The 27,214-nt window shown below is 39.5% G+C and overlaps 1 protein-coding gene across 5 annotated transcripts in view; it reads right to left on the minus strand.

The window, feature by feature from the left end:
• Positions 1-27,214, minus strand: part of adgrb2 (adhesion G protein-coupled receptor B2) — a 231,648-nt gene that overhangs the window by 157,972 nt on the left and 46,462 nt on the right. For all 5 annotated transcript variants that reach the window (XM_061058960.1, XM_061058964.1, XM_061058962.1 and 2 more), the window contains exon 2: positions 3,400-4,303. In XM_061058960.1, coding sequence (XP_060914943.1) covers positions 3,400-4,288 — 889 coding nt within the window. In that variant the 5' untranslated portion in view covers positions 4,289-4,303. The remainder of the gene's footprint in view (positions 1-3,399; positions 4,304-27,214) is intronic.

Raw genomic sequence — 27,214 nt, forward strand, 5'->3', positions numbered from 1 at the left:
GTCACAGTACAGACATCAGAGAGCAAATCATTTACAGGTCTACTTTTAAAAAAATGAATCCTTTTCTTATGCTCCATTTGGGAGTAACCAGTACAAATAGGCCTCTTCTTAATTATTGACAGATTCTATGGTGCAGAAAAGTGATGTCCTTTCAGGTCACCGAATGCCATGCCAAAGGTAATTTGGCCACTGTTCCTGTCATGCACACCCCATAATAAAGATGCATTATCCTCGAGAAAAACCATTCCTCAGTTTTAGGCAGAGAGGCCTGCAGGGGGGATTTTGCCGATACAGAAATAATACAATAAGCTTAGTGAAGGTCAGTCAGTATGGGAAGACCCATTACAGCTCAATGTAATTGGGCAGATAAAAACTGGTATTGTCCAGAAAAGAAGATATATAATTTCACAGTCCATCTAGTTTGGAGGCAAAAACACCATCCACATTAAATTAAAGTTAATTACTTGCTTATCAGTATTTCTATAAGGGAATTATGCATAATTAAACTCCTCAAAAGACAAAAATATTACCTCAGTGTCATAAGGTGTATTGATATTTCAAAAAGATAAAGACTGGAGTAATAGAAAGCCGTAATGCTGAGGCTTTTAATCTACATTTCATGCTTTTTGGGTATTGTTTAATCAACAGTGACTGTCCAGGCACAAGAATTAATATTGTGATTAGACTCACAACCATATCTCTAGCTTTTGTCTCTGATATGAACGATTTCTGGACAGTGATGATGAAATGCTGGACATACACAGAGAACAACTTCAGCTTCAGTCAGGCTGGTTTAATAGTCAGCTGAGGAGAAGGGCATACAGAAGTTTTCTCATTAAAGGCAACACTAGCAAGGTTGATATACTCTTCTGACCAACATCTGGAATGTCACCCTTTAACATGTTCCACTTTTTGTGCTCCTGTCTCGGTCCTCTCCTACATGCCATTACCAGATCAACACTACCTTATTCAGGGTCAACAGCAAGCACACCTTGCTCCCAGGATCAACCGACCCTAAATTCCTAACCTTACCATCTCATGCATTTTACAGTTCATCTCGATCATCACAAAGGAGCATTATGCTTCTTTGTAATGATCAAGATTGACTGTAAAACTGGGAGGCCACTGTGATTAGCAGAAGTCATAAAAACATCATTGAATGTCTCTATGAGGATAGCTCAGCCTTAGAAGGTTAGTGTGCTCTGTTAAAGGACATTTAATGCAAAGCAATTAAATTCAATATATTTCAATTCAACGGCACAGCTGGCTTGACATTGGACATTGTGTTGCCACATCACAATTCTACAGACACTCTAAAACATATTTGTAAATTGTGTTAGAGCTTATCATAAAGGTTATCATGAATAAAAGGTACATAAGAATACATATCTAGTTTTATTATTAAAATGTATCTTCATGGTTAATACATATTGATTGGAGTGTGAAATGGCATTCACCAACCAATTGGTGGATGACCCATGTACCCTCTGTTATACAGCTTTGAGTAAACTTTAAAGCTGCTGAATTTGTTAGTTGAGGGGATGTTTGGTGGGGTATTGTGCCAATGCTCCTTTGCTAGAATTACCAGAATGTTGTGATTACATGACATGTGTCTTACGGGCGTTACATATTCCTTCCTTCAACTTGCCTCAAAAAGGAAAAGCCTCTAATGTCTACAGTGGAAATGAAGAGCTGCAGGAAGGGGGGCAGAGTCAAAACAAAAAGGCCTGAAAGAAGGAGATGGAGAGTGATGTGGGAAGCATAAGAGCTTTGTTTTCAAGAGTCTCTGACTCAGCGAGGGCGCAAGTGTTTGTCTTTCAGTGAATAGAGAAATGGGACAGGAGAGGGAAACAGGATGGAGGCGAGATCCCCCACACTCTCTCTCTCGCTCTCTCTGACAGCTTGATGTTGGGTTTACAGTATATCTGATATTATAGGGTAATTAGGACATTGGGGAATTGGTAAGAAAAAGACAACTCTGCACACACCAAGGTTTGCACACACTACTTCAGGGCGTCTTCTCATCAACGGTCTCTCTAAGGTTCACTGTAATCTCTGTGAGTTGTGAGTCATCGCTCATTGAGTGACCAGCAGCTAAGCAAGAATGTGTGCATCATCAGTGGCTTTGAGGTGAGATGCAAAAAAAAAACTAACAGAGCGTCCAGACAATTGGCATATGTCAAGAATTACCCTCACACTGAGGCCTCAAATTTTGGAGTTGCGCTTTTCGTTTTGCTTTCGTCTAAAGAAACAGTGCTTCAGTGTGACTCAAACCTAATGGGAGATTCTCCCTATCGCTTCTGCTCTGCCCCTCCCTTTTCCCCTCTCTGAGTTTATTAAATGATAACAACCTCTCTGCTGATTAAATCCAGTGAAAGATAACCTTCCCGTCAGCGAGGTAACACTTTCCCTGGAGCCCTGAGTGTGTATGTTAGTGTGTTTTCGAAGGGTCTTACAATAAGAGTGATGGCCAGTCTCTAATTAGTGCTGTTAATTTTGCTAACGTGCCTATATGCACCCTGAGGAATATGATTACATCATTCTTGGAACTACAAGACGAAAAACACATTGTTTCTCACGTCTAGATTGATCTACTTCAAGGAAACTACTGTTGTAGCAGTGCGATGCACTAGAATAAAGGTTAATAAAGTTTTGGTAAGCCCTTGTCAAGCTTTGTATGATTAAAGCAGTTTTCTATGTCTTTTAAAGCCCCGGTACACACAATGAACACTCACACATATTCATTCAGATGCAGAAATGCATACATATTCCCATGTGTTACTGTGCAAAGGGATCATCGGCTTCGTGTCCAACCCACTGATGTATGAATGACCATGTGCACATGTGTGCATTGGTGTCAAATCTGATCGTGTCTTAACATTGTCAACAGATGGTTTCACTCTCTCTCTTTCTCTCACACACACACACACACACACACACACACACACACACACACACACACACACACACACACACACACACACACACAGATAAACACACAATTATGTGCAGCATGCAAACTGAGGTCCATGAGCCACACCTCTTGGCCACATGGGGAGATCTCTAAAATATAGATCAGACGGCTGAAATTCTGACAGTCATTTACAAATCTTTTGATGGGAGGTTTAATGGTCTCCCTTTGAACTGCTTCGTTTTTTAATTAAAGGCCAACAAACAAAATTCAAATAATACATTCTCTGTCAAGTGGAGGCTCGTGACCTCCCTGAGGTGGCATCAAAAAGCAGGAAAACAGGGCAAAGTTTTCTGGTCTGTTTGCCGTTACTGCAAGCTGGGTAGCATTAGGTACACAGTAGACAACTGTTTAAAAGTGAGTTGATTGTTGTATGAGCATTGGGAAACGGGGTACTAAATTGGTGTGCTTATGTGTCATAATCCTACCTTGTCGGACGTCTCTGGGTGCTATGGCGATCGCATCATTGGAATGCAGCTCGGTGACGCAGCAGTCGTCTGGAAATACCGAACCATTGCTGAAACTGTGAGGCGTCTCGGGAAGTAATGGTACAGGCGGTGCCATGATGTTGTGGTTTGGGCAGATACATCCTGTCTGGGTCATTCCACACCCATCTCCGTCCGAAATCTCCTGGTCTCCGTTGTGTCCTGTGCGTAAACACTCCTCGAACCATTTACAAAGCACGCCACAGGTAAACTGACTGGAGTTCTCGTTGTTTATGAGTAACACCTCCACCAATCTTAACTCCAGCAAATCCTTCGTAACCTGAGGCTCATCTGCAGCTGGATGTCTGGTTAGACATAGTTGGACAAAGTTTTTATCAAACTGTAGGAATGAGTATGGTCCATCTGAGTTGGTTTGGCTGCCACACAGATCAATGACTTCTTGATCCCTGGCAGTAGCTGTCTGTACATGATGGGGACAACTTTGATTGGCCTGGTGATGGTCGAGGGACAGTAGCATGGGGGAGTGTGTCCTGCAGATGACAGGGTGCCGAGTGAAGCGGAGGTAGAGGGAGTACTTGGTGGGATCGGGGTTTTCCAGGGACCAGGAACAGCCCGGCGCCCTCGAGGGGAAGAGCTCCCTTAGGGAGAAAGAGCCATAGAGCACCCCAGCTACAAGGCTGGAGCATGATGAGGAGACGGGTGATGGGGCGCCCTCTGCCCCATTGCTGGGGATGCCGTCGGCAGCCCCATAGGCGGCCTCAGCCAGGGCAGAGAGAGGAGCTAGAGCGAGGGCAGACAAGGCAGCCAGGGCCCCAGCCACAGCCAGGAGCGAGGACAGCACAGACAGACACACCCCACCAGCAGTGTTCATCCTATGACATTCGTCCTGGAAGACAAAAAAAAAAATGGAAGAGCTGAGTATTAGATGGAGCTGTGAATGAGACACACAAGGAAATATCTTCAAACCGAGCCTGAAAAAAACAACACAATATGGACAAATCAAGAGTTAATCATTGTTCCTGTTTGGAATCAAGATGTTCACCTTTGGAAATATTTCTGGACAGACTAACATCTTGCCTCAGTGTATAACACAGCCAAGTTTATGGCAGGAGCTGTCATGAAGTTCTTCCTCAAACACACACACACAGACACACACACACACACACACACACACACACACACACACGCACTGTCAAAAACACAAACACATCCCTGCTGGGCTGGATTAAAAAGGTTGATGACTTGGCTGTTGAGACATGCACTGTGGGGCCTGCTCTACCCTTTCCTGCTGTTATGTGCACACAAACACACACACAGCATCGCCTGCTGAGCAGCTCCCCCAAGGCTCTGGCAAACTATTACCATCACCGACACAGTGAGGGTCCGCCAACAGCCTGATTTTGACTCACACAATACAAACACACTGATGACAAAACGCTATATACAGCGTACTGTGTTTTAGTATTTTTTGCTTGAAACCACTTCAATATCCACTACATTTTTATACGCCACTTGTGTCTGCTGCATCACGTGGGATTTTTTGAGTGTCTCTGCATAAATGCAGTTTGAGGAGGATGTGTGGGAGACGGGAAATGTTTGAACCACTCTTATCGATAACCTCATAACATGATACCCAGACAACTTCAATTAAAGTATCACCATAGGCTCTGAAAAACAACAGAAGCCTCCCTGCAACATTAAGTTTCAACAGAGACACAACTTTATATACTGGATTTAAGAAATAGTTCGCAAAACTACAGCATATTTGGGTTTTTCTCCACCAGATATGATGTTGTAATGATTTAACCCAATGAATGCGGTATTTGAGTAAATGGAAATGATAACACATTTGGACACAATAGCTTATTTTCTGTCAGTTGGCTTAAATCAGTACAATTGTTAGTTTGACATTTTATGGCTTAAATATGATACATTTACTTGATTGTGATATCATGATTGTAATTGTCAGCTTATTATCTAGCCATTTTTTTGGCAGCATCATGCTTTAATGCTACCATTTGGTTGACTGGCTGACTCTATATATACTTACAACATATATCTAGTACCTGTTACTCGTTCTATTCCTAAAGTAAAATACGTTTCATCAAATATTTTCCTCATATTATAAGCAGCCTGAAAGCCACCAAAATAGTCTAACAGACAACCTTGCTAAACTCAATAAACATACAGCTGTAAAGCAAATTGCCCCTCGGGGATAATGAAGTTTACCTTGACCTTGAGCTATCAAAGTGGTACACCTAAAACATTGAATGAGACTACATTTTCCTTAGCATAGTAAGACTCTGGGTCAGGGGATGTGCTACACTAGTGTAAATGACTGCCCACTTAGCCCTTTCCTCTCAATCCAATTCAGCTGACATGGTTTGAAAGGGAATGTAGCATGAGATATGTTTTATCAATACCGTTTATTGCATAGAGACTAGCATTAGCATTGGCTTGTCTTTTGCCTTTGCTTCCCATGCTAAATATGCAAGTGTGTCAACTAGAAAGCTGAATAACGCAGGGGGTGGGAAGGAGAGGAAAAAAAACTATATTGAACTGAACACACTGATTTCAATATAACATACTGCATTGAAGAGGACTACATGGCTCAGGTTAGAGATTAGACCTGCTGTTTTTTGTGATGTTTACAAAAAAAACAAGGCAGTTCTTTTTCTCACTAGCTAAACATCAATGTGTCCTTTGCTTGTCTGATTGCTTCAATTTGCGTCTTCATGATAGCACCAACCAAGGTTATTAAATGTGTAAGAGCCTCTGTATGAAGCATGTGTGTGACTTTACAGCAGGTAGTCCACTTCCCCAAGGCCTAGGTTAATGAAACACAGCAGTAGCCTGCACTTCACAGGATTTATGTAAGTCTGTGAAGGCTCGCCAGCATTGGACACCTAGTCCACAGGGCCTGGGTAAGAGCTGAGACTATAGGAACAGTGCTTACTTCACCATGTCAAGAGGTGATCCTACAGTAGTCAGACAGTAAGAGGCACTTATGCTTGAGGGAGGGAGCCATTAATGATGGCTAGAAACACAACATGACTGAGGATGGGCAGGATATGAAAGAGGAGTGATGTAGAGAGTCATCATCTTTCTTATTATATTATGTTCCTGAGGTTAGCTGGGTCTCTAAAGAGATAGGGAGACAGCCTCACTCTTAATGTATTACATCAGGCCAACAAAGACATCTTTGCAATGTTAGCATAGCATGACTCAGCGTAGTGAATTTAACACCAAAAACACATATCCTGGTGAGTCAGAGATCAGCACACAGTATGTTTTGTAAAAAGATTAAACAGGGTATTCTAACAAATACAGTTTTTTCTATTGTGTAACATGATTGTCACTTGTTGGTGCTCTGCTAATATTTCACTCCAATGCTGAAAAGCAGGACTGCCAAACCAAACAGCAGCAAGGCAGTGCCTAATAAGGAGGTGTTCCCATTGGAAGGAGCCAAATATGCTGGAGGTGGAAGGGTGCTTTGCAAGTTGCTATATTAAGATCTTCTGTTTAGATTTGATTTTGGATTCATTAATTACCTGGACTTGAATCATGCTTTTCACTGGGAAAAAGTGACAATGTCTAAGGCTATGTTTTTTCCTTCCTTTTTTCAGTTTGAATTAACCTTTCTCTATTTCTATTTTTTTTTGTGTGTTTTTGCATGCCTAATGTTTTCTCAGGTATTTATTTTTGGTACCAGACTTGCAATGTAAATGTTGGTGCACATAATGTGTACGTTTAATTGGAAAATACATGAATTCCACCTCATTTGTGCTTTTGCAAATTATGCACATTTGGTTATTGTGTAAAAATGGAAAATGGAATATTTTTCTATACACAAAGAGAACATAAATATTTTCTTGGGTTTTAGGCAGTAGATGCTGACTCAAAGTAATGCACAATACAAAGGTGGTTACTGTCAAGAATGATTTTACACCACATGTTTCGATCAGCTCAGATTTGCAGCCATTGAAGCTGTCACCATGAGGTCATGGATTGTTTTTTATCTCTTTTTTTTAATTTACTGACCTTTCCCTCCCTTCTTTGTACTTTCCTTTAGTTACTATTATTATGAGTATTAAGGGGTACTGTTGGATCTGTTTTTTTTTTTTTTTTTACATCATTCACATATTTCCCAGTAAAACATTTGACATAAGGCGTTTTTAAATAGCACTGGCTCCGGCTGTGGTGACACCTTGACAAATGTGTTGCACAGTTAGGGCTGAGGGATGGCTAATGTAGCATGTTGCGAAATATGCCCAAAGGACATCATGCTGTCTTACATATGAAAGGGTTATAGACTCTGCCACTGGAGCACAGTCTCATACTTTCAAACAATGTGATACATCCATCCACACATGTCTTGCTAGCAATGTGTAACTGAATTGTAACATCCAGAAATGCATGTATAGTTTTGTACAGAGACTGACAAACAGATTTGCTTGATCCCAACTGGAACTCAGGAGAATAGGCTGATGCATATGGAAACCTTTAGTACAATGTCAGAAAGTTTATGATGCCACATACATCAAAAGTACAAATAATTAGCATTATAGGCCAATCCATGCATAGGTAAAATCTTGCGCACATTATACGGATGATAAGAAGTCCAAAGCGTTAAGCAAATTGTTTTTGGGACAATGAACAATGAATATTCATAGAGCCACAGTCTGTGCAAGAGTAGGCCCTAAAGTGCTGTCTTCATGAGGCCATTCTGTCCCACTTCACTCTAAAACAGCACTTTACTGTGGGCATCCATAAATATTCATTAGCTTTGATGTCTTCCTTCCCCCTTCCACCTTGACATTAATGTTATCACCAAGGATGGCAAAATATGTATATCCCTCACTCCCTGTCACTTGCTCCCCCCCCCCCCCCCCCCCACTCTCTCTCTCTCTCTCTTTCTGATTTTCTCCTCTCGGCTCCGTTTTCATTTTTTAATGCACTGAAGTGACAATATGACTCATCTGATTTTTTTTTTTCTCCACTGTAAAATTCATGCAGGAGAGAGAACAGTGCTGGGACACTCCAGTTCTAAACTACTATCAAGGCTCTGAAAGTATCACTGAGCCCACATAAGGGATAATTCCACCAAATATTCATGATACTCTACGATGGCATCAAGTTTTAATGTTTGCTTAAAAACATCCCGTGTGTTTTGAGTGCTTTACTTTCAGAGAAGAAACTTTGCAAGTCTTTGTCGCTAGTTGCAGTAAAACTGAAATATGTGACCCGTCTCCGCACCCATTTATTCAGCTTTTGGAATGGCTTGAAAGAATGTTTATTGTTTTTGTTTTTTTCTCCACACACTGTGAGCCTGCAAATTCTCCATGCTGGTAAAAACAACTGGAAACTATATCAAATTATTCCATTATCTGTACCTGTCTATGGAAGCCCCTGAGTCTTGTTATGCATGCTGAAAGGCTTTATCAGGATCCTATCTAGCTGTGTCAAAATGCCAATGCACCATGGCATGGAACTACCAAATAAATTCTTGAAGAATGTCCAAATTATAAAACAGCGAGGTTTAAGGATCTCATTCTTTAGAGTTAATGTTACACCTCATGATTCATACTGTTCATACCCCACCATATACTTGTTTGAAACTAATTATTAAGTCCCTTGTGAATAATTGCTGGCTTCCAAAAAAAACAAAAGGTGTTTTTTTTAATCTATGAATCTGCAGTCTCACTGTCCAAGAGGTCAGACTTTTTGGACAGCCAGTTCATTCTATAACCCACACAGACAGTCGTGTTATGTGTCAAGTTTTTGATGAGGGGAATTTGCCCCAAACAACACAGAAGCCACAATAAGTCGAATCTATGACAATGTCTAACAGATGAGTTAGAATAATCCACCTTCACTCAAAATGAGCCTGACACATTAATGAAAAAAATAAATAAATAAATGAAATAAAAATGGCAATGGTTGAGTTACATAACCCCCCTGCCCCCTACCATTTTTAGGAACAAAGAAAAAAAACGACCAAAACAGTTTTCTTTTTATTTACTTTAAAAAATAATAATAATAATTAAATGTGTATTTCTGCTGTAGAAATGGCCATTTTATTAGGGTTAGAGTTATCCCCAATTTTTGCCTTTTGAGCCAGCCTCAAGTGGACACTCAAGGAACTGCAGTTTTTTTTGGACATTGGATTCATATTTTAAAACTGGATGTTGCTGCTTGAGCCCAACTCAAACACAATGGTCATTTTGATGCTGGTGGGACCATGAACATTGACTGGCATTTCATTCATATAAGTAAATTAGGGCTGCACTAACCCGTTGACGGTGATGAGACAAATGTCCAAAATTCCTTCTTTTTTAATCACATTGATCCCATACTATTTTGTCCCTTTAGGCCCACCGTAAGTAAGCCACTGCACTCCAACAGTGATGGCAAAGAACGACACATCTGTGCCTATGAATGATTTAAGAACTTAAAAACTTTAAAAAATTGATATCCACCTCTTGACATCAAACTTTTCACCTTTTTTACCGTCGTTTTAGCTGTTTTCGTTTACTTTTCCATCCATAATAAGTTCCTTATAACCTAAATTAATGGTGTAACCTTCAGTCTATCACAAATTCTGTATTTTCTTTCAAAATAAAAGTAAGATTTGTATCTGAACAGGAAATAAAGAACCCTTAGCTTAAGACAGTGCAAAAATAGAAAATAACGCTTTTATTTTGTAACAGAAACTTATTTTGAAATGCAGAATACTGGAATTTCAAACATGTGATTAAAAATGTAATTCATCGCAATTTTTCTGCGCTTGAGCACACTGAAAAAATGTCATTCTTTGACATCCCTAAAGTAAATACATTCTTATTCAATAAAAAAATGTGCTAGATGAGAAGCAATTCATGCACTAAACCTTGAGTACTTTCCCATGAGCCTTCATGTTCTGGAGAAATAATAGAGTGAAATAGCTTTTGGGCACTATAGACCTAATAATATCCCTGGGTAGGGTGCTTGTGTTTGGGGAAATGCATTACTGTGGGGCTGACACCCTCTCTTATCTCATTCTGGTTCCCTCCTCTTTGCCTCTGCCTCCACCCTAATCTCTCATTCTAAGCACAGACATCTAAGTGCACTGTGGTGGAGAATTCTATTGTCTGATTTATTGATGTGGAGTATTTCTCTCATTTGCAGTCCTCAGTGTAGATCAGCATGTGGGCCTTGTGTGAGCTTTCACACGTGCCAACAATGCACCCTGACTAATCCATGCACATTCTTGCACATGCCAGACATGTTTGAAGGCTAACTCATCCAAGCCTGTGTTTGGAGTATATATCTTACTGGTGATCCAATCATAAAATGTTCATCTTCTCTCTACATGTTCCAACAGAAAAATCCTCACTTCTTACCCGTTTCATCTTTGACTTCAACCCTTCACAAATCTCAGCCATCCTCAAAGCAAAACTTAATTTATTTACCCACGCAGACACACGGCCATGTCTGCTTCTTTTTCAGTCTTTTTATCTTGATGTGATCTTTTGGATGTAAACCACAAACCAAATGTTGTTGGAGTGATTAAGCCCGGTTGACATTTTTAGAAGTCAGTATTCTGTTTGTCCTTTTATCAAGCTCACACCAGTGTACCATCAAGTCAGTGCTTTTCACTCTGCCTTATCAGTTATTAACAAATGGCAGACAGGCAGAGAGCATCTCATGCTGTGAAAAGAGACAGCACTACTAAACCCCTCAAGCAAAGGGCATTTTCTTTCTGCAGGTTATGGTGTACGCTAACATCACACACACACACACACGCATGTCCCCATACATATTCATACACTCATGTCAGCGTGACATGTGACATGTGACATGTGACATGTGTGGTGATGGGAGAACAAGGCATAAATCATAAGTGTGTGATTAAACTGAGTAGGGAATTAATTGTGCATATGAAATCCAGTGCATGACTGGGTCAACACATGACATACAGAGGTTTTTACAGGAAACTGTGCAACAGTTATACAGTTTTCAAGCATGTGATGGCAGGTTGCGATTCCAGTAAAATGCACCTGAGACCACAGTGGAGGTGAATGAAGAAAATGCATTATATATCAGGGACAAAGGGGCTCTGTGTTGCCACCAGGGGATCAGGTTGGGTGGTAAATTTGCGTAAGGATCACTCTATTTTCAACAGTTCTCAACTCATTCATTTTTTTTTAGCGCGCATTACCTGTGGGCTCAGGTAGAAATGTCTGCGTGGAGAGCGAAATACGCACAGGTCCTCTGACCGGTTTCCATCGTCGGTCACTCATAGGGGAGGATAAAACGTTGATTTATCTCTGCAATTAATCTTTGTTAGCTGTGAGTTCAGTTAACAATCCCTTCTTGGACGTCGTCTCTGAACTACAACTCCATTGGCTTCTCAGGTTGCCGGCCTGACTGGCAACAGTGTGCCACTGCCGGCGCAGGGTTTAAAAAGCGACAGAAAGTTACGCGACCAACAGCTGGCTACATGGGAAGTGTAGTCTTTAAAGTTAGAGCTGTGTGAACGTGTGTGACACGTGAACAAACAATTATCCTATGGGTATTAAATGTATATAAAATAAGCATATATATAAGGTTAGTTTGAGGGGATCACAACAGATTGAAACTTGTTTTTATAAGATGTTGAAAATTATTTTGTCCCATGCAAAAATAGACTTACTTGCCTATTTAAATATATTGAAAAAAAAACTGTTTTATATTTATTATAACAATGTATCTATTAGTACAGCTATCAAATATGAATTGCAGAGTTAAGTCAACGTTTAATCCCGTTATTGTAAATTCAGAATATCAAGTTGGGTACACCGTAAATAAAGGCCTAGAACTCAAAACAAAAGGACACAAGTGAAGTATTTGAACAGAGATTATTACTCTTAAAGAAGTCAGGTGATTTGTTAGTCCCAAGCAAGATAGAAGTGTTGTACGTCATCAACAAGCAACAACCACCCAAAGACCAATACGATGAGCTAACTGCCAATTCCCACATTTCTGTACTCCATGCGGGCTGCTCTCCGTCAGCACCAAGGTCTTTGCTCCGTCGGACGGCGTGCGCCCTGCCCCACTGGGTCCATTTCTGGAGCACAGTGGAGCGCAACCATAATCAGCTGTAAGCACATCACTGGAGAACAAGAAGATCACGCGGGAATAAAGACAAAAACGTGCAAACAACATTTTGCTTTGTGTTTCTGAGGTTGCTTTGTCATTCATTTGGTGCCCAGACAATACGATTGTGAGTCCGCTCTGTGTGTTTCCTTGTCTGACGTCTGACTTCCTGTCCAGGTCATTCTTTTTTTCTGTCCACAGGTCCTGATAGTGCATGTGTGTGTTTATCGGGCCGATGTGTGTGAAAAGCACGTCTCTCAATAACAGAGTGTAAACCAGAATTTCTCCTGGGGGATTAAAAAAGTATGTAAAATGAAATTTTAATTAAAATAAATAATGGAAGAGGTTTACTGATGTGAGGAGAATCTACAGATACGGAAGACGATTTTATGAAAAGCTGATCAAACTTAAATGTTCAATTAAAGAGTCTGCAAAAAATTGGCTTCAAGAAAGTAAAACAAATAGACAGCATATGTTTGTGTGTGTTGTCAGTGCAAAGCGTCACCTCCTGAATAACAACTCCATAACTGCAATTTTCACCAATATGAGATCCATAATGTCTGTAATCAGCAGTGAAACAGAAACAGACAGTATAAGCGGAGAAAATGAGCTCTGATTAAACAGGACAGAAATGGCCATCATTGCTGCCAACACTATCAGGAAGCTATTTTCTGTGAGATTATGAAACCCAATAGCAACTGTTAGCTTGCTGCATCTCATTTGCTCTATATCAGAGCTGTATTATGCAGTGCAGTTTGTGTCATTATCCATACTACATAAACAAACAGAAGGAATGACAATGCCATTAGTAATGTGATATGGTGGTAGAAATGGATTGACATGTCATCTCGCAATGCTGCGACAAAATAACACCTCATTTGTCAGTGTCTAGACTCATATATTTACACTTAGAGCGAGAGTTTAATCCAATAACTTCAGGGGTAACACATTTAAGATCATTATTAGATGGTCTAATAGCCTTTGAAAACAATTTGCTGGCACCGTAACATTTATTCAATAAGTTCTAAATCTGAATTTCAATATTGATCTCTGTTACATTCAAAGGGAGATATTGATAATGGCGCCCATTCATTTGACATGAGCGATTAAACGGCTGTGTTGGACATGGTGGCACACAACGGTAAGAATTGCCTTGCAGAGCAGCAATTTGTGCAGAGATTTATGCCCTCTCTTTCTGTGCTATTTTGTCTTCTAAATATAGTAAAAAAGATCATTCACAATGTGTCTCAAATGTATTTTGTCCTAGCTTGTACAAAGACGTGCACACTGAGGTCCTATTCAAGGGCTCATGAGCGAGCAACCTCACCCCCATCGCCCAAATCCATGGTGAAGGACTCAGTGTTGCATGCAAACATTTGAATTTTTTTTTTAAACACAAAAATTAATTTGAAAGGGAATACTTTAATAATAATCATGCATCATTCCTTTTCATTATTTGTTTAAACCATTTCACTTTACAGGACACGTATTATTCTCCTTTTCAACAATTTAAAAAAAAGTCTCAGAGCTCCACAAAACATGTCTGTGCCAAGTTTTTTTTTTCTCCAAAATTCCACTAAGATTCTGTAATTTGGCATGTCTTTAAACCCCTCAATTACAGCCCTGCTCAGAACAGACTATTTCTGTGTCTGTAGCTTTAAATGCAAACTGAGCTGTGTTTGACCACGCCCCTCTGGAAGGGCTTCGGTGGCTTAGGCTTTCTCGCTCCATGCCCTATTGTTTACAATGAGAAGGCAGAATCAGAGGACAGATAAGACACTTAGCTGTGGGGGTGTCACAACCTGGGGGAGGAGTTACTGCCCTTTGTGATGTCATGAGGGGAAATCTCAAAACGGCCTGTTTCAGTACACATTTTCTGAAAAATGGAGCAGGCAAAAGACACAGGATGTCTATAATTGGGGGTTTTGTAGACAAGCTAGAGACACTTATTAGTGTTCAGAAAGTGTATTTTGCACAATATGTGACCTTTAAACTCAGGCATATACTTGTAATAATGATGATAGTGGCAACTACAATAATATCTACACTCTCATTATAAAGAAGTGTAGCCTAATGGAAATGATGTTTTATTTAAATGTGCTACAGTTAGCTTGCTCTTCATCCAGAGACATGAAGTCTTCAGTATGTTAGCTTTCTTGATGGATGTGTTCATGTGACACAGGTCTACTGAATGCACACCCTTGCCAGTGTCATTCACATACAACCTTAGTCTAACTGCTGCCACAGGCTTATCTCTGACATCATCACAGCTTTAACACACTGGAGATTAAAACATTGCTAAAACATTTTAGCTGTGGTGGTGCAGATGGCCTAACAGCTATAGTCCTCAAAGCAGACGGTCCGGCTTTCAAGTCCAACCTGTAGCTCCTTCCCTGCATTCATTCCTCCCCTTTTCTCCCCATTTTCAACTCTGTCCAATGGAATAGAGGATAAAAGCCCCCAAAAACAAATACATATGTACTATACTATCAATTTTAAACTAAGAATTAGGCTAAGTTAGCAAAATATGTCTAGCTTGGGGTCACAGTAGAAGAGCTAAGGCAGCTAGCTGGCTAATATTACTTTAGCCTTGATTTTTCTTTTTTTGGTGAAAGGTAGCATGGGTAATATACTGTATTTGGGCTGTGGGTAATAAAGTGGCAGCATTATCCAAACGTGAGCCACACCAGTGTCTGCTACATTTACATTTGCCAAACCTTACAGCATCAGCAGGCAATCTCTATGGGTTCTAATAAAGTGGGACTTTTAGCAGATGATAGATTTACAGATGCAGAAGCATATGTCAGGTTTGACCCTGAAAACCCCCCAACACACCCACTCAGGCAGAACACCCTTAACCTTGTTGTCATGGCGGGGGAAAGATATCTAAATGTCACCATCTGTTGAGTGTTTGGACCCAAATGTGATGTGACACACATGCACACGCAGTCATATTCCATTGAACTGAAAATGAAGCAGACCAATTCCTTTTGTGTAGAGAACACAGAGGCATGTGTACGCATACACGTATACATCTGCATAAATCTGTGTCTGGAGTGTGTGTGAGTTTGGGGGTGCGGGTGGTGGGCATCCAGCAAGGCGTTGGAAAATGGCCTTGTAGTATTGTTGTGGGCCCCGGAGGGAATTTTGGGTTTTCATTGTGAAAAAGAGAATCCCAGAGTAAGGGAGAGGTTGATCGGCTTTGCTCTGCGATGTAGCCCTGCCAACATCTCAGCTTACGCACGTCTTTTCTTTTCTTTTCTTTTTTCTCATAAAGACACAGATGTATGGTGCGGATTGGAGGTAAGAACAGAAAAATCGTGTAACCGAGGCTGAAACACCGACATAATTGCTTTGGTTAAAACTTGGTTCCTGTGCAGGTAATTTAAAGAGAATTGTGTTTTTAGAGGCTTAATCCAAAAGTCACACACGCAAAAATAATTCCCCCCAAATTGCAAGACCTACTGATGAGGAAATAGTCTATTTTAATTACAAAGTCTGCGAGAAATAGTAGCTGAGGTCTATTTCTCAGACATAATTAAAAAAAAGGAAATGAATCGCCCTGAAGAAGTCATTTAGGAGAAGAAAAAAAACATGATGATTAAAAACACCTGACTACTGTTTTTTCAATTTGAATGAACTTGTGGTAAGACTTGAATGAGTTCCTATGTAAGCGAAAGAACACAAAGATGTGCAGTGTGCAGTAAACAGGTGTCTGTCTAATCTAATATGAGGTTCATCAGAATAAATGCAACAAAAAAAACCCCACATATTGATTGAAGACCTTGAGCGTACAACAAAGCCACCCAAAAATGAGATTTTCATTTCCTCTGCGACCGTGTTAAGGGGAAATGTTGCGAGCAAATGATTAGTTTTCAAGGCAAAAAAATACGTGCAGAAATTGATTCCCGCCGATGTAAATAGGGAAAGCTGCACATCACTGCTCCGATTCCCCTGCTGCAAACCTGATCTTCAATTTAATTAAGGCCTGAAATATTGAAGACTATGGCTCGACACGTTACATGAAAAGCAAGGTCATCTAAACGGGATACAGGAGGCATTAAAAGAAGCTTTTTAAATTCCAAAACTCATTGATTGAGCAGGGAATGGGCTGCGTGTAGAGACATTCATTAAGAAAAAAGACAATACGTCTCACAAAGCAAAAGTGTGCTTAATGTAATTGTGGCCTCGGGATGAGGAATAAAAAACCAGCCGAAGTGAAATTTATTGTTAGTGTCGACAGAAATATTACGGTTAAAGGGGAGAAATGAAGTGAGATGGAAAGATAGAGTGCATATTAGAAAGGTTCTTTGTGTGTGTGTGTGTGTGTGTGTGTGAGGGTGTGTAAACTAATGAACAACTGAAGCAGGGGAGTCGCACACTCATCATGCAGGCGGGTGGCTAACAGCAGAAGTTACACTTTAATATAAATATATACACACAGAATATGTGTACATGTGTAAAAGCTTTCTCCTCCTTTTTAACTTTAAGTTGCTCTAGTAAGAACTTTACATTATTTCAACATGGGGAAAGACGACTGGATATGATGTGAATTTCTTTGTGTGCATGAAGTATTGTGTTTTTTAAAAAAACTTTTATAACATTGTTTTTCCACTATGTATAAAATATTTAAGAACTATATTCTGTATTCTTATTGGTTTTCTTTTTATTGCATTTTCATCATCCAGAGAGGTTGTCATAGTTACCTCCCGTCCATCACAGGGCTTCTTAACCTATTGGTTTGAATAATGCATGTACAGTTTATGGCTGCTACCAATTGTTTTCCTATACTTTAAACCTGCAGTGGATTCAGGTAAGAAGTAAATGTTCTTATTTTTTTATTTATGTCTAGGCTGATGGAAATCACATATTCTTCACTAAAGGTAGGTAAATCTGTTCATGGTCACAAATATAAAGCATGTATGTTTGACAGACATATGCATTTGTATGTCACTTTACATGTGAGTGCAGAACATGACCCACAAAATCGGGACAGCGCTTGAGACAAACAGCATGTCACACTTTTACACACTCACGGCCCTGTGGACATCGAAGAATATTTCAAAAATCTCTCTCCTGTCCGTCTGCACGCCAATACTACATGAATACATGAATGATTAAAGCAACGACATGAGAGCATGGGACGAGAGAAAGCCCATGCTTGTTCAACGGCAGAAATAAATGTGAATCATTTCTTTGCTCAGCTTTGACAGCGCTTCCATTCAGCCTATGGCAAGATGGTGGGATAACTTATGTGAATACCTTGATTATTAACCAACAAGCTCCAAATCAGTCAAATGTATCATTGTGATTCTCTGCATGAATGTGTGTGTATGTGTGTGTGTGTGTGTGTGTGTGTGTGTGTGTGTGTGTGGAGGTTCTAGCTGCTCCTATCTCCCATCTTTTTCTCTTTATGTAACATTGCTCGCTGCAGTAGAGCACATCAGGCTCTCCCTGTCTCTTTGAAGTGTTGCCAGGCAGGGTATTTATTTCATTATCTCCTCTCCCTCTCTATTTCCTCGTCTTGTTTTTTAGGGCTCGGTATCAAGGGGAAGACAGCAGCCGAGGCGGGAGAAAGCTGACGCTGCAGGTGCAGGTCTAACAACTCAGGACTGTGCGTAAGTGTGTCGTTCACAGCCTCTTTGTGGCCCCATATGTTCTCACTGGGATTGGGAAGACGGGCAATCCTGCAAAGTGAGGACACAGAGTCTATATAGTTCTTGTCTCTATACTTGAGGATGTATTTTATGTCAAGGATGACATGTTAACGTTCTACTTTTTAGGTCTGAAAGCTCCTGTGAGGAACTTTTTGGTGTGCATTGATTTTGCCGACAATGCAAAATATCTTTATCGCCTGCACATGTGTAAAAGGGTTTTATGATGTCATCCTGCTTCATTTTAACAGTCAAAAGTGCCACTCTGTCAATTTTATATAATGGAAAAACAAGAGCAGTTTCTGCAGTTTGCCGCAACTCTCTTCATCTGATATCCCCCTCCCACCCCCACCCTCCACCCCTAGAAGTGTATGGATTGCTTTTGCAGGTCATATTGAGGCATCAGCCTTTTTTCATATATCATTCGTAAAAAAAAAAAAAAAAATCCTCACAAAAGATGAATGTAAAATACAATTCAATACCTGTTTTGTGTTTTGGTTTCATGCATCTTTCTTATTAAGTTACAGAAATACCTTAAGCATTCAGAAATAGTTAACATATATATAACATAGCCTGCTCCACTCCTGTAAGTGTCCATCATGTCAGCATTGAATACACTGAAACCTTGAAGGGAACATACATTTACTGAGCACCCTCATCTGTGTTTGACCTTTCTCCCTGCGACTGTGACTCATGTCACACCTCCTCAGGGTTCAGGGGTTAAAGTCAGCCGTGTCCACAATGAAGCTGTACCACCCACAGGGCCTCTGGGGAGAGCTGACCTTTCGCATACAGCTATCGACCCGGCGCACAATATGTCTGGATGGAGCAGTATTGCAGGTTTTTCCCCTCACAAATACAGACAAAAAACGGATTAGTAAACACATGATGACAAAATTGTGTTAAAATTGTGTAATATATAATTATAAAATCTCTTTTTGTTCCACCTCATGAGATTCACTGACTGGCGCTCACACCTGCAGTCTGATTTGACATCTACTGTATCTTCCAGCACTAATTACTCTAATTGCACACAAGTATATCGTAACCTTTACCCTTCTAAACATTTTTCACACTGGTATGTTCATTAAGATAGCTTTAAGCTACAAACTAATTGCAGTCATGGAGGCTTAAGTACATGATCTGCATGCCTGTGTGGAGCTTCTGGATCTGACTGCAAAGTGAGTGGGTGGTCACATGATGCACGTTGATTTAAAAGAAGTAGTCTTGATAGAATCATGATCACTTGTTAAAGATCAACTGCTTGCACAGCTTAAAACGTTTAGTCATTCAATGTTATAGTAAGAATAAATGTAATACACTATTTTAGAAAGAAAACTTGACTTTCAATTCAAATTTGCTAAAATTCCTGTCAAGAAATTTCATACACAAGCTCAGTAGTTCCCAAACTTTTCAACTCGCAAACCTGACAATATGGGTGCCAGAGACCGGGGACCCCCAATGTACCTGGAGGTGGTTAAGACATAGCTCACAGCCATCAGACTCACTTATAGGCATATCCAAACACTGGCAATACAAAAGAATACAACAAATTGTTTTAGTATTATTAATTCATTGAGGTCAAAAAGTTGATCTTCATGCTACAGTTACAAGTGTTGCTGGAATTTTTTCTACATCCTCAGGCCTTTCACTCTTCATGCACCTTGGTAGATGGTGAAGCTGTGCCGGAAAATCCCACTCTGCTTATACAGTAGTAATTTATTGTAAGAAAGGCTAGAAGCAGAATACAAGTCATTTCCTTATAAAGACTTTAGCACTGAGTGGGCATACATGATTTAATAGAATAGTAAATGGTAAATGGACTTGAGCTTGTATAGCACTTCTGCTGACTATTCAAAGCGCTTTTACACCGCAGGTCAAACCTACCCATTCACACACTGATGCCAATGGTTGCTATGTAAAGTGACCATCAGAACTAACTAATCCCATTCATACACACTCGTACGCCGCTGACGAAGCAGGCACTGGCTGAGAGCAGGAGTGTGTGATGAGTTTGTCCGCCTTTGAGAGCTCCTAGAGCGGATAGAAGCGTGTGGAAGGCGACCTCTGGCTGTGGAGGTGAAGACCGGGAGTGTGTGATGAGTTTGTACTGTTGATCTCTGTAAGCGGAGCGGAGTGAGGAGGACGTTGAGAACGTGCATAAAATGTCACTTCCTGGAGCTTTCGCAGAAAATACGGCCCGGGGGAAACTTTTTATACAGGTAACACAGATAGACAGTGAACATCTACTTTTTCACATCAGTTAACCGTTGGCTTATTAATGGGCGATACAAAACGATTTATACATGTAAGTACATATAGCCCCTTTAATGATGCGGTTTTGTTTGAAATTGAAATACTATTTTATTTGTAGACTATACATTTTACAATAACGGGATTAAACGTTGACTTAACTCTGCAATTCATATTTGTTAGCTGTACAAATAGATACATTGGTATAATAAATATAAAACAAACGTTTTTTTTTTCAATATATTTAAATAGGCAAGTAAGTCTATTTTTGCATGGGACAAAATAATTTTCAACATCTTATAAAAACAAGTTTCAATCTGTTGTGATCCCCTCGAACTAACCAGTGCTTATTTTATGTACATTTAGTTGGTTTGAGGTGTGTTGTTTGGAAACTTTAAACCATTACTGTGTAATGGGGGTGCTGGTTTGCTCGAAAAATGGAAAAGCTCCACGGACATTTAGTGGCATTGTACAGTTCAACCACATGCTCAGTACTTTGCCAGTAGAAGAGTCAAAACACTCCTCTGCAGTGTTAATTAGAAACAGGCTAACATTAGAGCCAATGTTATTAAAAGGAACATTGCTGAAGGCTCTCAATATGACTAGCCTGACATATGATTATCAGTACAGAGAATGGCTACTGTTCTTGTATTTCATTATTTTTTTAAAGAAATTAGTCATCATGTGGCCTGCAGCACTCTTAGCTGACTCAGATTTTATTCATACTTAAAAAAATCCACATTTATATTAAGAACACATCCAAAGTTCTCCAGCTAGTCCACAGCCTTAATAATATTCACGAGACAATGTATCAATAAACACCAACATTCTTAGTGCTCCAACAGTTAGCCAAACAAGTGTTGGCAATGTACACCTTTGGCTCTCTGCTGAATATGTCTTAAAAGGAAATGAGGATGAAATCCTGGAATAAACCAGAGGCAGCGCTGTATTTGTAAGGAAAAGTAATCCCATAACAGGGGAAAGCTGGGTTTGCCAAACGGCAGTGGAAGACACTTGGTTTGCCAAGTACATTCTCATTGAGTACAGTGAGGAACAAATAAGGACAACAGCCAGTATCTTGTTAAGAACACATTTAGAAAAGTCAAGTCCAGCTTTCCGGGATCTATTCCAGTCATGTCTGGCATGTTCAAAAGAATGATAGATCCCCTTCACGATATAACTAAGGTGATAATCGAAGAATGACCTATTATCGTGTTGTATTATAACACAAGCAGGCAGTTTTTTATGTATCTTTATGACTTCGTTTTGAGGTGTTTTAACCTATATTTCTACAACTGATGTCTGACAGTCACCATACTCAAACCACTGAAAAACACATAGTAACTTTACTAAAGTAATGCTTTCAATTGTATCTTTGGAAATTATTTTCAAAGGATCTTAAAGATTCTTCCATTCTACGACTTTTCTGTGTTTCCACTGAGCTTTAAAGACCAGTATCTTATAGAAGATTAAGTGGACTTGGACAATACTCTGGCCGGCCGCCCAAGTATATTTCAAACTTTAAAAATGTATTCATAAAATTGCCGCAACGCATGAAAGAGCGTCAGGTCCGTTGGCCATACGGTCCTCGCGTAAATACATAGGTTGAGGTGCAATGGTCGCGTTGAAACTGAAGCTTCTCCTGTTTCGTTTTTATAATCTGTTGCAGCTGCTTGCTGCTGATGCTGTCCTGCACTTGTAGTTCATGATTGTTGTGAAACGCACCATCATCAATGAGCCTCCCTATGCGTGGATCACCTGATGTGATAACAGAATATTGTGTGGAATTTTTGAAAACATGAGTCAATTTATGTGAACCTTTTTACCGTACTACTGATGACTATCTTTCAGCCTAAAGTATATTTAAGTCTGTACCAGAATTAATTGATTGCAGATGATACAGCTAAAGGAAGTTGTAGAAAAAACACTGTTTAATGGGGGAGCAAATCACTTAAAGTCTTTGGAGTAGCTGTTATGCTTATCGTAAGGAGTTACTCTACTTTAGTCACATCCAGACCTCTAGATGCACCAACTTTAATGCTCATCTTCAAAGTTTTGTACTTTGGAGTGGAGTTGAGACTGAAATAGATCTACTTAAAAGTCTGGAAAGTGAGATGTGAGGGCCCATTAGTACGTTGCTAATTTGACATATCACAGCTGGCAGGTACTGTAGAAAAAAGATGTTATTGCAATTTTGTTTTTTTAAGTTTTAACTTTCACTGCGGTCTTCTGTGATCCTCGGCGGGTCATGGGAATAGCTGTTGGGTTTAAAAACACCTTTTTCAGAACTAATTAATTTCATGAAAACACTTTTAAATAGCTAGTGGAAAGCTGAAATTTTGAGGTTATGTGGTCTTTACCCAACAAGAGTGATATGAAAAATGTCCTTAAACAAGCTATATCTATGTAGGTCTACTGCCATTAGGATATATTGTCTTTTTGTCAATGTTTTGATTCTTTTTATGTTGTTATATTGTTAACATTTTGTCAATAAGACCATGTTTTACACAATTGTAACTAACTCAGCAAAAATGCCCCCATACTTCTTCAGTGGCTCTACGTATGCCTCTAGAGGCCACATTTCCTCCACGGCCATCTCCTTTTCTAGAGATAATCTCATCCCAATATCTTATTATCCCGTCCAGCCCAACATATCTCCCACAACCTTTCCTTCATTTACCTTTTTTCCACCCCTGTTCATCGTCCTCTCATATTCTGACAGCTGCCCCCAGTAAAAGAAGAAAAAAGAATCCCTCTAGCCTTTTCTCTTGGGTAGGGCTGAGTATACCTCTTCTTTATTTATCCGGAACCTGTCTTTCACCAGGATGTATTTCTTGTCTGCTTCAGTTCTTCCTCTCACGTCATGCACTGACAGATATATAAAAGTGAGATGCAGGTGGCAGTGGGAGGGGGAGGAGGAACAGTTGGTAGATGGGTAGAAATTATTTTGCCTTTCATAAAAGGAGAACCCTAGAGGGGGACTGACATTGGTTTCAGATGGTCAAAGATAATTAAATGATCAAATCAAAGACAGCTGGATGAGACACAGCAGTAAAAGTATGTTATAACTGGTAAGACATTTAGGAGGAGGCAGATAGAGACATATGAGCCAGAATGATTGTCATACATGCCTCCATCTTCACACATCTCTGCTCTCACATATTCACGACTGACATGTACGGGTCTGTTGTGGAAGATGAAACATGTCACCTTTTTGTAAAGGCTGACACCATTTCCTTTAAACTCACATGTCTGTGCATGTGTGCAGTGTTACTTCCTGTAATATGTGTCTCGGGTATGGGTATTTCTACATCAGAATGTGATTGCCCAACAGTCCTATGAGAAGCTTTTCCTTCATCACACATTTATATTACAGGACGTGAAACAGACATCGTTGGGGAAAAAAGGAGAGAAGGGAATGCCAGGTCGACAGCACAGGGCTTTCAAAATAAGATCCTCAAAATAAGAATGCATATGTGTGGGTGTGTAAGCATGCTAATATTAGCTTATTAGCACTAAGCACAAAGTCAAACTGAGGCTAAATGGAAAGCCATTAGGTATGTATGTGTAATTTAAAAAAATAAACGACTAACTATGACATAGGAAGAGGACCATAAGAAGCACTTTTGGCACTGTCGGGCATAACCAAACTCATCAGAATTCCTAACTTAATGTGAATCCTTCGAGTAGATAGTGATATATTTCACTGTATCAGTGAACCAATCTGCTGTTGGTTCTGGGGGTCAGGGTGGGGGTTGGGATAAGCAAAGTCATTTTTTATCGTATAACGTTTCATGGCAATCCATCAAATACTTTTTAAGACATCTAATCCTGGGTTAAAGTGAACAACAAACAGACTTTGCCCTCCGTGCTCTCTTCCACAAAGCTAGCGTTACTGAACACTGATATTCAAATGATCATCTTGCATTTCTATCCCATTGCCATCTGGACAACAGTTCCCAGAATCCCATAACATTTACACGAGAGACATAATACAACAAAGTATCCTTAATATGCCATATTCACTAGAACAGAAGAGTCGCCACATTTACCTTGTATGACCTTGACCTTTGACTACCAAAATTGTATCGGTTCATCCTTGAGTCCAAGTGGAGTTTTGAGCCAAATTGAATCATTTATCCAAGTAAAAAATTTGAATGAGTCATTGATGAAAAAGTATTTTCAGGGATAAGGATTGTCAAGAACGTACAAAGAAGTAGTAGGAGCCCAATATTGGGTAATTTCTTATTGGTAATCACTAAGAATAGTAGGCACATTCGGACACGCTGTCTAGATGGCCTGAAACATTGACTACATTTCGAAACATTGCAATGCAGTTTGGAAGGTATCAACTCCTCTCCTCTCTTCTGTTCGTACAAGACATAAACACAACTTTTGCATCTTTATGAGCAATGTCAATATTTTCCAAATGGAACACCGCTGCTCTCTCTTCTGGAGGTTTATCTTGCTTTTAAGCTTGGGTACTTTTTGATACTATTAATCACCAAGATTATGGAGTTTGTATCATTTTTTAGACACATGGCATAAAACGTATTTGAGTATCAAAAATGTAGACAATCTTAGCTAACAGTGACCTTGACATTTTACCATTTACTTCCAAATCTATTGAGTTTATCCATGTATGGGCCAATTTGTAAGATATTTCCTTCAGCCAGTCCTCACATATCATGTGAACAAGCATATGGAGGACCTACACACAGCAGTATCAACAAAATGAAACGCTAATGAGTCGATGGCATCTATGATGAAAAGACTCAGTATCAAAGACAGGAAATGGAATAAATAACAAAGATAAAGCGAAAACAAGAAATGCAAAGCAAAATATAGATGTAATATTCTACAGCAGACAAAATGAAAGCATTACACAATGTCTGAGTCGTGTTTCTGATGAAGAGAAACATCAATAAGTGTGGATGTTTGTTTTGAAGCAAAAAGGAAATTGCCATGCCGAACCACTTATGCTGCTGTTGGTGTTCAATCAAGCGAGGACTATTGAAATGCAAATGTTAATGACAGTGGCAGAGGACAATCAGTCTCACACAGACACAAAGAGACACCAAATTTAGCTCACAAATCACACTAAACAATCCCGCTAGATCGTACATCGTATTCCATTCTGGACTCATTCGTCTCTAATATGTTAAAGATTGGCCTAAACTGTCCAGATATGCGCTGATATAATGGAAGAGGGTTTGGAAGAGCATCCTTGAAGACATAACTTTGAGGAAAGCCTAATATTTCAAGCAAGGGTAGAGATTGTGTGGGCGTCTTAGATTTATTCCAACTCTAGAGATTGCCAATAGCCAGAGAGCTAAGTTCACTGAGAAGTCAGAGAGAAGGAAAGTCAAGTCAATGATAAAGAAATACATGCCAATATGCCTGAGTATGTTACAGAGTTCTTGAAGTTAAATGTCAGCCTTGAAACAATTTAAAGAACAACCATCATTGGCTAAAAAGTTGCTTTTACTTTTTCTTTTTTACCCTGTAAACAATGGACTAGGCATTACTCGTCCTTTGTTACCATATGGATGGCAGTGACATTTTCATAATGCTTAAATGAATGGGCTGTGTACAGATTCCATTTTTGAGGTGCAATTAAAAAAAAAAACATGACATCTTCATTGATGGCTTCCTACATCCATTTCATTCACGGGATATGCTTACAAGAAGAAAAGCCATCAACATCAGGAAAATGATAACATGTCAGCCTCTTGCATATATAAGATGCTTGTTTGACATATGCCGCTCAAAGTCCCTTTAAACATATTACCAGGAAGCATGTGTTACATAAATATCTGCATTACATAACATAAACTTAATGTTCTCTAGTCTATGCAAGTTGATTTCATACTGGTGAAAAAAATGAGAGTCTAGAGGTAGAAAATCAATTTGAAAACTTAGTATAGTTAAAAAAAATGGTGTACCTTCTTATCAGGCAAGAGCAGTGCCCAATTACTTTCATTAAATGTATTTTTAAATGTCTGCGATATCTCAAATGTTCCCCTGTGATCAGTAAAGCCCTCAATGCTTTTAGCTGGGGGAAACTATTGACGCGCTCATCCTCACCGGTGCAGAAGAGGTTATAGGAAGAAATTCATAGAAAATTGAAAGCCAAATCTTCCTATTTTCCTGCTCAAGTGCCATTATGTCAACCATTGAGTGTTGTTTGGGAAACAGCATTCAGCAGAATCTATACGGTACAGTGTAAATTACTGTTTTACCAAGGAAGAATCATCTCTGTTTTTTTTGTAAGAATACTAACCCAGACAGTGTATTTTATTTTTTTCTCAATGTAAGCTGCTTTTTTTTTTTTAAATGATGATGAAATACAGGACTCGAAGAACTTTAGAGGTATGGAGTAACAAATCCAAAAAGAGAGAAATTTCTCAGACCAGCAAATATGCACGTCACCGATTAAGGGGAAAAAATAATCTGCACTAGCAAAACCACATCTTAATTCTAACATATTTTACTGTGCCAAATTAAGAAACCGTACAGAGGGAGTAAGACCAATTTTGACAGGGAGAAACAAAGTCTGAACATAATGATGGACTTTACAAAACAATATATTTTAAAGGTTTTGGATGTATATTTTGTGTATATTTTAACTAACATGTAAGTCATTCTAAGCTTTCTCTTGTCCAATTCGTAGACGTTCTTTTGAAGACAGAAACAACAAAACATCTATGATTTAAAAATGGAAGAAAAACTAAATTGAATGCACTGCCCTAAAACCAGCAATGTGGGAAATA

This window comes from Labrus mixtus, chromosome 16 (assembly GCF_963584025.1).
Source record: "Labrus mixtus chromosome 16, fLabMix1.1, whole genome shotgun sequence".
Taxonomy (NCBI): domain Eukaryota; kingdom Metazoa; phylum Chordata; class Actinopteri; order Labriformes; family Labridae; genus Labrus; species Labrus mixtus.